Here is an 11,084-nt window from a genome sequence, read left to right on the forward strand (position 1 = left end):
GGGACAATTGCCACACCCTGTCTCTGAGACGCTGTGATGAGGTGATGAGAGAAGGAGGGCTGGCTTGGCCAAAATTCCTCTCATCCATAAATATTGATCCCTCCTTCATTAGCACTGGGAGCGCTGCCTGATCTCCACGGAATCCGAGATCTAATTAACACCCCATCTGATTAACGAGCCCACCGCTGCGCAAACCGCAGAGTGGCCCTATTACCGAGTCTCGCGCTAACGCCGGAGCGGCGCCAGGTTGACCGCCTGTTTTACTGCCCACAACCGGCGCGTCTTTTACCACGGGAACCCGAGCTGCTCTCCCCGGCCGGAGGGCGGGATCCAGCGCTGAGTGGACTTTTCAGCCCGGCTGCCTTTTCACAATCTTCTTAATTGCGTTTTGCATGCATCTCGTAGCTTTCGGCAGCGCCCTGGTGACTCAGAGTCTCATATTTTATGTCCCTGTCTAGATACAGAGCGTCCTCAGCTGTATGAGAAACTGGCAAAAATTGTGGTTTTTTTGGGGAGGGGTGAGCAGCAGGTCACTTCACCCATGAATCAGGTTAATTCCGCCTCAGCATCACCAGCCTGATATGTCGTGGCTGCCGTGGGTGGAACGGGTTCGTACTCAGCGGATCGGGATTTGTGTGTCGGTGTCAGGACTGGTGTGTCTGTTTCTCTCAGGTGGGGAACCTGGGGCTCCTCTTCATGCTGCTCTTCTTCATCTACGCTGCGCTGGGGGTGGAGCTTTTCGGCGAGCTGGGTGGGTCACAAGACAGCAGTTTTACTAAAGTCGATTATTTGTTTGCTTATTTATTTGCTTTGTTTTCAGTGTAGAATTGTAAGCAAATGGTCATAAGGTATTGAGCTAATATCCATAGTAACCATGGCAATCTATTTATTTAACTCCATTTTAGACCATGATGCAATCGTGCTAATCAGACATTAAAATGATAAAACACACCCATCCTCTTCTCTCCCTCAGTGTGTAATGAAGACTATCCATGTGAGGGTATGAGTCGTCATGCCACGTTCGAGAATTTTGGAATGGCCTTCCTCACACTATTCCAGGTCTCCACTGGTGACAACTGGAATGGCATCATGAAGGTACTTTCCACTAAATCAACATCTACATCAAGCAGCAGGTACTAAGATGACCCAAAATGCTGAGGGCTCAATATCTACAGTAATAGTCAATGGCATATAATAGTCCACAGTCTTTAACTGTGACTTTCAGTTCATTTTATCAACTCTTTTTGAAATATACAACAATGGATGGGTGTCATTCCATCATATGTCATCTGACCACATCTAACACTTTTTTATTGTTGGCCTGTCAGCTCCTCAGACTTCATAAATGGGTTTTCTTGAGGTGTAATTCCCAGTCCCTCTAGTCTGTATTTATCAGGGCAGATTGTAGAGATATAATAGGAGGCGGGTTGGAATGAGGTCTGCTGGATCTGGGCAGGAATGGGAAACTGTGCTCAGGTTCAGCCACATGACCAGCTGAATGGTCTGCAGGGGTCACTAACAGTGACTATTGACATAGCCCTCCAATTTTTTTTAGCTGTGCACATGGTGGCTGTACTGTCTGCCTTTGTAATGGAGCTGTGCTGGTCTTCTCAGGACACGCTGCGTGAGTGCCCAGCGGGAGAGTACACGTGCAACCCCAGCCTGCAGTTCATCTCGCCCATGTACTTTGTGAGCTTCGTGCTGACGGCGCAGTTCGTGCTGATCAACGTGGTGGTGGCCGTCCTCATGAAGCACCTGGACGACTCCAACAAGGAGGCGCAGGAGGAGGCGGAGATGGATGCAGAGATCGAGCTGGAACTGGCCCAGGGCGCCCTCTGCTGCATGGGAGGGTTCGGGGGTGCAGGCGGGGGACGAGATCAGGGCATAACTCACTGCCATGGAGGCGGTGCCAGCGCCAGCAACACCAAATCAGCCCATCCTCCACCAGGCTCCCACGACCCAAACGACCCCCACCACATCTTCTCCCCTGCCCAGGTACACCCAGGCCTCCTCCTGAACTGCCAGGTTCCAGAAGCTGCTTGAGACAGTTGGGCTGAAATGTGCTCTCTGCTAGTCTTCTGTTGCAGGGCAAATTTTGTGGTCAGTCGGTGAACCTGAGGGTGATGCAAACGCGCTGAAGGAGAATTAATAACTTTCAACATGTCAGAGCCTCAAAATGAGAGCCCCCATGTTACTCATTATTAAACACACATACATTCACAAAACATACTCACTAAAATATATTCTTACAGGGTGAAACAATGCTTTTAGAGTCCTAAATCAACACATACATTGTTATAGCATCAGTTTATTTGGCAGGAGCGAGAAGATGAGATGATGGGAGTGGTTCAGAAATGACCATCTGAATCACATTTGAACTGCTGTGGCTGAGGATATTTAATATTTACATATCTAAATATCAGCAGGTATGTGATGGTCTGATCAGCTTTTTTCAGGTGTATGTGGAGGTGGTTGGCATGAGTTGGACTGGCGGGTACAATGTGCCTCTGTCCATCACCGTGGGAAAAAAATACTGAAATGTCACTGATCACAGAAGTGACTAAACATTGTACAGCCATAATGTCTGGCCTTATCGCGGCACCGAGGTTGTGTGTGTGTATGTGTGTGTGTGTGTGTGTGTTTATGTGTGTGAGAGAGAGGGAATATGAGTGAGATGCCAGCGGGAGAGTAGTCTTAAACACAGGTGTCGCTCCAGGCAGTTGAGGTCAGCATTTTGAGATGGGAAGGAGGAAAAGGAAGAACAGGTGGAGATATGGAGGGGAAAAAGGCAAAGGGTATTGTCTCTCTTTCAGACACACACACTCACACAGGGTGAGACAGATAGAAGTTATAAACCACCGCCAGTCAAGTCAGTGTGGTGACAAATGGGAGGAGGGGAAAGTGATGAAATGAAATGGGGCAAGACGAAAAATGGAGCGATAAGGAAGCTGATGTTCCGTCTGCAGTTGATATAAGAAGCACCTATTAACTCAAACCATTCGCATCCAATCAGTACGATTGTTGTCACAGAGGTTTAATGGAGGAACACACACATATACACCCACACACGGGTCTGAGATGAACCTACTATTTTAGTCTGAGATTGTAGCTCTCATGAAGATTTATGAGGACAACGAGAGATGGAAGACAGACATTTTTTGCTAGAACAAGTCCCATGATGCATTGCGTCACAACGCACAGTTGTTCCCATCAAATTTGGTTATTCTTGCCTTATTCTTCCTCATTTAAAGGAAAAAAAGCATGTTCACAAGTAGGTCCATAAACTGTGTTTACATGTTTTATGTACATGCTGTGTTTTGTATAGCAAGCATTCAGCAAGCGTTTACTTTGTCTAGTTTTACTAAAGGAAAAAGTACCTAGTAGAAACAACATTTATTTTAACCCAGATAGTTAAAACAATCGTTTTATTATTTTATTGTTACCTTATAGACTCAAGAACACATCCATTCCAGTGGCAGCATTACTCCCCGTGTTTTTTGCCGACACATTGGCGCACCGAACACTAGCTTGCTTTGATTGTACAATAACAACAATAAGTTATTTTTGCATAGTTCTAAACCTCAAGCAATACGTCTCAATCAGTTTAACAACCACTACAGATTAAACCCCTCACACACTCTAAAAAATGATTTGTTGGTATAACTTAATTCAATTCTGACACCTATTTCCACACATTTGAATTATGCAATTTGAAACTAAGGCAGGCAAATAGAAGGGTCCTATTCATTATTATTGGTCACCTTCAGCATCTCCTCTGTCAGCAGCACATATTTAATGTATTTGGTTGCTGTACACGCGCTCATTTCTGCCCGTTTGTTGGCCAGCATTATCAGGAAATTTACCATCATTCAGTCTGAATTTAATAGTGAGTGAACATGACGTCCTCAGCCAAATGAGTCACTTTCAGATGCGGTCTGTGGAAAAACAAACTGTTTAACGAAGCCGCCGCAGAAAAGCGGAGAAAAGCTGAAAATAAAGCATGCGATTAAATAACATTTGATTGCACTTTGAATCATCTGCTCTTTAAATTGTGCCCTGGGGCAAATTGAATACTGAGTGTGTTGATTTGGCGACATTCTGCTGAAGGCCCTAAACAATCACAGAAACGTCAGGCCCACGCAGATGATGGCACCTCGCTGTCACTCAGTGTCCAGAGGGCCTCCACCATTACTGCAGCACCTAAAGCCAACTTCCAGCAGGCTGTAGGTGCTCATTAGAATGCGTGTGTGTGTGTGTGTGTGTGTGTGTGTGTCTGTGTGTGTAACTGTCTTAGGAGAGCCTGTGGTTGGACAGTGTGTCTCTGCTCATCAAGGATTCATTTGAAGGCGAGATGCTGATGATTGACAACCTCTCTGGTTCGGTCTTCCACCACTATTCCTCTCCGCCCATCTGCAAGGACTGCAAGGCGCACCCTGAAGAGGTAAAGCTGCCCCACATTCACCCTCCAATCGCAACACATCTCGCAGTTTCAGATGAGTGATTGGTGAAGGCTGCTGCAGGCGTGCAGACTGGCGTCAGATTGTACTCCCAACGCATCCAGCACACGGCGGTTTAGTGCTGTTCACGGTTCCTGGGTTCCAGAGATGAGTGATGCAAAGCAGCAGAACGAGGCTTATTATCTGCTGCTATTAAACGCTCTTTCCATAATATGTATAAATGTCAAACACTCACTTATACTCGTGCCCATCACAGGGATGACCTGATATATGGCCATGCAGCATGACTGTAATTTGGCTTTGAACCGCCACACCTGTCACTCCCAATTTTCAGGGTGCCTGCGAGCAGGGTCAACCATCAATCTGTCTCACCTCACCACCGGTGTCTCTGATTTATGAAGTCTCTGCACTCTGCTTCATATGCTGTCTGTCTCAGGCGCTGGTGTCAGGAGATGCGGGGAGTGGTGCATGATATACATCCTTTAGCCACTTTATTAGAGACAGACTCTCTGTGCCAATGAGCCATGTGGTCAGTTTTAGGACCACAGTGCCTGATATCTGGATTTCTACACACTGACCCTCAACACCAAGTCAGGGTCACAGTCTCATCACCTCATGATCAGCAGTGGCACTTTGGTCAGAAACAAGCAGATGATGAATGATGTAGAGTCTGATGACTGAATATTACCATAAATATGTTTAGCAAAATATTGTAACAGATCTAAATATCTAAAAAAAAAAAAAGTAATGTCTTCTGAATGCTTTTAGAATTTTTATTGATTTTTGTCTTTCTTATGCAAGACTTCTGGGTGGTGAATTTGTAAAAAAAATATATTTTGCATAGCAGCATCAGCATAAATAAAATATCAACATGTATTATTATTTATTAGTGACTGCCTTGCACATCTGTAACGCAGAATCGCATCATTGTAAGCCATCACATCGCCTTCTTGGATGACAAATTCAATGTGATGTCAAAGTCACAGTCAAAATAAGTGACAAGGGACATCCAGTGTGGGAGCAACCAATGTAGCTCAAAATATGGGGCATCCAAGTTATGTATTCTGTTATTGACCAACCATGAGTACAGCCCGGAACTTAAGTAAGTGGCCTCGTAATCAGAAGGGTGCCGGTTCGAATCCCGATCCGCCAAGGCACCTGTCATGGCTGCCCACTGCTACCTAAGGGTGATGGGTTAAATGCAGAGGACACATTTCACTCTGTGCACCGTGTGCTGTGCTGCTGTGTATCACAATGATCATAACAATCACTTTAAAGCAGTGTAACATCATTAGAATCAACATTGTGGATTCACAGTTCCTTGTTGTAACTGCAGAACATCCGAATGGCAGAGCTGGAGCAAGCATCCCTCAGGTCCGAGCAGCTGTCCGACAAGTCATCGTCCCCGGCGCTTCCTGATGACCTCAGTCTGGATGAGCAAAGCGTGTTTCATCTGCCGCTCGGTGAAGCCAAGGTGTGTCTTTTTTTTTTTTCTCTCCAGCATTGTCTCTCTCCTGTAATCGCTCTGTCTGAATCTAAGAGCATGGACAGGGGAATCAGATAAAGGAGTCCTGAGTTAATCAGGACTGCAAGGAATAATCCCTTATGACTTGGTTTATTAGACTTAGTGATTGTAGCCTTAGTGCCAGAACCTTGCCCCCCCCCCGTCATGGATGGTAACACTTGCTTATACAGCTTTAATGAGGTACAATCTGGGGTGATGAGAAGAGTAGATGAGAAGGTTGGGTATGCTGTGGTGAGGAGGGGCTATGATGGATGTGCAAATCCTATTGTTCTATTAGGAGGATACTCATAACTCTGAAGACCCAGAGGGTGGCCGGGAAGGGGGTCCTCCAGCCACAGGACCACGACCACCCCAGTCCCCCTGCCCTGTCGGTGCACAGACTGACCTGTCAGGACACAGCACAGGTGAACACAGTTCTAACTCAGCACAAGTCCCGGTCATAGCATCTTATCTTATTTTTATTCATTTTTCCACCACCCTGCATGTGGTGACTGGTCAGTGACTCTCCTTCCAGTCCCTGTCACAACCCTCTTTTCCACTGCAGTAGTGCAGTGCTTTTCAATCTTTGACAAAAAGGTCTGGTGCTAGTCAGGAACCCATCGTGTCAGAAGAGGTGAGAGGTGTAAGCGAGGCAAATGAAAAATTAATTCAGTAAAAAGAGATTAACGTGTTCTGCCACTGTAGGCTTGTATAGTAGGTGTGGTTTGTCTCCCGATTACCGCTGGCTTCCCAGTGGAAATGTGACCCAGGTCTCACTAGTTCCTAGCACAGGCACCCTTGCAGTATTTTTATTTTTTTTTACTAATTCTAATTTAATCGCAATTAATTGTCAAAAAAATATAATAATAAATATATAATGTTGCTGCTGAGGGTGTTGGAATGAAATGTTTGGAGGAACAGGAACAAAGGCCATTGCTGTAATGGGCGGAGATTTACACATGGTACACTGATAGAGTAGAGTGGAGTCCAGTTGAATGTGGGCTTTGCCTTGTTCTCAGCTGTTCTTATTGGCTGTGCAAGAGAACAATGGTCTTGCTAGCTGCAATATGTGATACTGGAGGAGTAAAAAGACTTTAAACGAGTAAACATGCTTGTAGTCATGGGACGAAACCATATTAACATACTATTTGGTACATTGAAAAAGCATTAGGGTGAATCAATAATACAGAACGTTTCAAGGGAAGCAACCACTGCAGTGGTCTTCTGTTTGAAGCATTCTTGTCTTTTTCCATGAATGGATGGGAGGGATGAATGGGAGGGACGATCACAAGGATCAACAGATTTTATCCTACTGACCTTCCTGCATCCTGTGTGGGTTTAGATGGGGTTGTGAGTAGAAGTGGTGGAGGCATGACGATATCACCCTACCGACTCTCGGCAGAGTTCCACCCACCCACAGCAGCCATACCTGCTCCGCCCAGGGCTCGACTGGGTCAGAAGGCCAGAGGGTGTCGGATGACCTCACCAGCATCTTGGGCGTCGTTGAGGTCCACGGGGACCAACAGCAAGGTGCTCTGCACACAGGTAACAGTGCACCTGTGTGTGTGTGTGTGTGTGTATATATATACAGTACATGCCAAAGGTTTGGACACACCTTCTCATTCAATGTGTTTTCTTTATTTTCATGACCAGGCATCAAAACTATGAATAAACACATGTGGAGTTATAAACTTAACAGAAAAAGGTGAAATAACTGAAAACATGTTTTATATTCTAGTTTCTTTGCTTCTTTGATTACTTCTTTGCACACTCTTGCCATTCTCTCAATGAGCTTCAAGAGGTCGTCACCTGAGATGGTTTTCCAACAGCCTTGAAGGAGTTCCCAGAGGTGTTTAGCACTTGTTGGCCCCTTTGCCTTCACTCTGCGGTCCAGCTCACCCCAAACCATCTGGATTGGGTTCAGGTCCGGTGACTGTGGAGGCCAGGTCTCCTCTTTTTTGTCAAGTACATAACTCCACATGTGTTCATTCATAGTTTTGATGCCTTCAGTGAGAATCTACCAACGTAAATGGTCATGAAAAGAAAGAAAACACATTGAATGAGATGGTGTGTCCAAACTTTAATTTCGTTGCCAGTACCATGCAAGCCGTATCCTGTGTAAAACGATGGAAATTAAATGGTCCGTCCCCACACACTGCTCCCCAGGAGCCTTTCATGGCCACCCACTGCTCACCAAGGGTTAAATGGTGATGGTTAAATGCAGAGGGCACGTTCCACTGTGTGCATTGGGTGCTGTGCTGCGCTCTGTCACCTTGTGACAACTAATCACTTTCACTTTTTATACACTATCAATCAAAAGACTTGACATGCCTGCTGATTTGTGGGTCTTTCTTTGACCATGAAAAAAGCAAGTTGGTAGTCATGTTGGCCGACATCTACAGCCGCAATAATGACGGGTTTAGGCATTTTAAAAGCTGTACTTGTCTGGCTCTAACTTTGAAAAGCTCTAATTCGTGTCTACATCTACTCTGTCTATCTGACGGGTCCATGCTACTCACCTCTCTGTCTCAATGCAGCAAGTCCACTTTCAAATGTACAGTAATACATGGACCGCAGCCAATCAGAGGGGGGCCCCGCCCTTCACAATCTCTGATTGGTTTAGAACGCAATATGTTCTTAATATGTGTCTGTTGCTAAAACCACAGGAAGTTTACAGCGGCCTTTCTCCCCTGAACGGCTTGTTAAATTGGTCGCACTGTGAAACTGTTTATGATTATGACTTTAGTATGCAGAGCAGTCATGAAGGTAAAGCGCACTGCCTCTGAAGAATCTGCATATTTTTCTTTTAATTTTGTTTCCTTGTGGGAGTGGGGAGTTCTTGGTATAATCTTTGAAAACCTTCGGCCTGTATTAGAGTGATCATTTTATTTATAGATTTTTTTGTCTTTGTTGTTCCACTCATCTTCAGTACCCGTCGCACAGTGACTCTTCCCTGGCCACGGGCAGTTCCGAGGGCAGCCTTCAGACCACCATGGAGGAAGGCCTAAGCTTTAGTGTGTCACCTCCCCACCATCTACATCTTCCCGTGCCTCCTCACTGCTCCGTGCAGGAAAACAGCCACGACTCCTGCAGGAACCCTCTCAGACCCCACAGCAACAGCCCCGTTGCGCTCAGCCTCCCGTCACCCAGAGGTCACCCAAGGAGCCCGAGCAGCTGCGGGGGCAGCACCAGCCCTGTCTGCCATCGACAAGACACAACGGACCCCTCCGATGAAGACCTGCGTGCGGCAGGATATGGACCCGGCCAGGCCTGCAACAGTGACCAGTGGGCAGAAACACTCAGTAGCCTCTCGCTGACCTCCCTGCTGTCCCCCACCTCGCTGCTGCCTCCAGCAGTGAAGAAGTGCAGCAGCACCGGCTGCCTGGACCACGGAAACCTCTCCAGCAGGGGCAGGGAGGCCCGGCATCAGGCCTACGCCACAAACCCCTGGGCCAAGGAGAAGACTCAGCAGGGCAGAGAGGGACAATCCGAGCTAGTAGAACTGGAAGGGAAACATTCGAGCCCAATGCAAGTAGTGGCCTCCAAGAAGAACAGATGAAACAGTTCTCTCCTTTTTTTTTTTTGCTCAGTTTCACGACCGACCAACACCCCTGTCTGTGTGTCTGGCAGGAAGAAGTCTGACACGTGATGTTGTGCATTAAAAGAATCCCCCTCTCTCCATCTCTCTTCTCATTTGTTACCCATCCCGTTTGGTATTTCTGTGGGGAGTGTCCGAGGCTCGGTCAGGGGATGACAGGCGAGCCTGCGTGACGGCGGAAGACCGGAGAGACTCCGGGGGACAGGGAGCCAGGCCAGAATGACACTGTTCAAGCGGACGAGGGCCAAAACTGCGGCATGCAAAGGTGGACGATAAGCGGACGTTTCCCGCGATGGGATTTTTTCCTCCATAGTAAGTGGACGGCTGATTAAATGCAAAAAAAAAAAAAAAAAAACAGCAGCAATGAGTTGGTGCAGAGATGAGTGCTGTAAACAAGGGCATATTATTTCCTATTCAGAAAGGGCAAGCCCAGACCGGCCGGAGGAACGGCACCGAACTGAAGCGTTTCAGAGTTAGATGTGTACATGTTGAAAATATGCATAGTTTGAAGTTTGTCACGAAATGCATTAAACACGTCGTCTCTTTCCTCCCCACAATGCATGGGTGATCAGATGAGCTCCTCAGCGCTCCACCGATGCCCGCAACTGTCCGTGGTTCTTAATGCGCTGAGCGGCACTTTGGCCGAGGCAAATGGACAGATGAACAACAGGGGGACATGGCCCTCATGTACGAAGGAGCATCTCAAACCAATGCAGCATTTTCTTTCTCTTCACACAGACAGAGTGTCTGACGATGTCAATGCTGGATGATTATAGAATGATTTCTATTCTGATATTTTTATATGTATACGTGTCAGGAAAAGGAAACCTTCTCCTTGCCCTTCCTAACGGTTCCTACTATATTGTATTTCCTGCAAGTGGCTTCCAGTTTTATAAAATTAGGGAGGGGTGGGGCTGTTTGTACAGTGGGGGGTCAGAGGTGAACAACCAAGCAAAAAAAAAAAAAAAAGAACAAAACGAACAGAAAAACTAAGACAGTTGGATGAAGTGCGCTGCTGCGAATTGTCCCTTGGCACACAGAACCCTGGCTGGCGGTTCGTCCAGTGAGCAGCACAGGAGGACAGTTTCTCAGCACACAAGGGCATTTTACTCACACAGACCTCTGAGGCGATGCTGGTGACTTTTTTTTTTTTTTTTGGAGTGTCACATGAATTATTGTGATATTTCTGTTGATCGGCATGCTGTCGGCTTGCAGTAGGATGCAGTAGTTCTGGTTTATGCACTCATTTTGCTTTTTTTCCACGTTTCTGTGTCTGGTCCTAGATCGTTCTCTCCACTCCACATGACATTCGAGTCTCAGCTTATAGAATTGGCCCTTCTTCTCATCAATGACATTTCTAGGGAGGACCTGCTGTTTTTTTCTCACACTAGTGATTGTCTGTACTGTACGGATACCAGTGAGTGTTTCCTGTGTGTCACGTCCTGTATTCTGGATTAAAGATAATCAGTTCCAATTGGCACAACTCAACCGTTTGTGATAACTGTCGGAATGTGAAGAGTGAAGG

The 11,084-nt window shown here is 46.5% G+C and overlaps 1 protein-coding gene across 2 annotated transcripts in view; it reads left to right on the top strand.

Annotated features, from left to right (window-relative positions):
* The window catches only part of cacna1ia (calcium voltage-gated channel subunit alpha1 Ia), a 112,433-nt gene extending 102,501 nt beyond the window's left edge, over positions 1-9,932 (top strand). Inside the window, exons 30-37 of one of the 2 annotated variants that reach the window (XM_028987686.1) lie at positions 673-751; positions 974-1,095; positions 1,615-1,995; positions 4,295-4,441; positions 5,794-5,931; positions 6,260-6,386; positions 7,304-7,506; positions 8,891-9,932. In XM_028987686.1, the coding sequence (XP_028843519.1) occupies positions 673-751; positions 974-1,095; positions 1,615-1,995; positions 4,295-4,441; positions 5,794-5,931; positions 6,260-6,386; positions 7,304-7,506; positions 8,891-9,520 (1,827 nt within the window). In that variant the 3' untranslated portion in view covers positions 9,521-9,932. The remainder of the gene's footprint in view (positions 1-672; positions 752-973; positions 1,096-1,614; positions 1,996-4,294; positions 4,442-5,793; positions 5,932-6,259; positions 6,387-7,303; positions 7,507-8,890) is intronic. The other variant, XM_028987687.1, reaches the window with a different exon arrangement.
* Positions 9,933-11,084: the final 1,152 nt, after the last annotated feature.

The sequence above is a fragment of the Denticeps clupeoides genome, chromosome 7 (assembly GCF_900700375.1).
Source record: "Denticeps clupeoides chromosome 7, fDenClu1.1, whole genome shotgun sequence".
Classification (NCBI taxonomy): domain Eukaryota; kingdom Metazoa; phylum Chordata; class Actinopteri; order Clupeiformes; family Denticipitidae; genus Denticeps; species Denticeps clupeoides.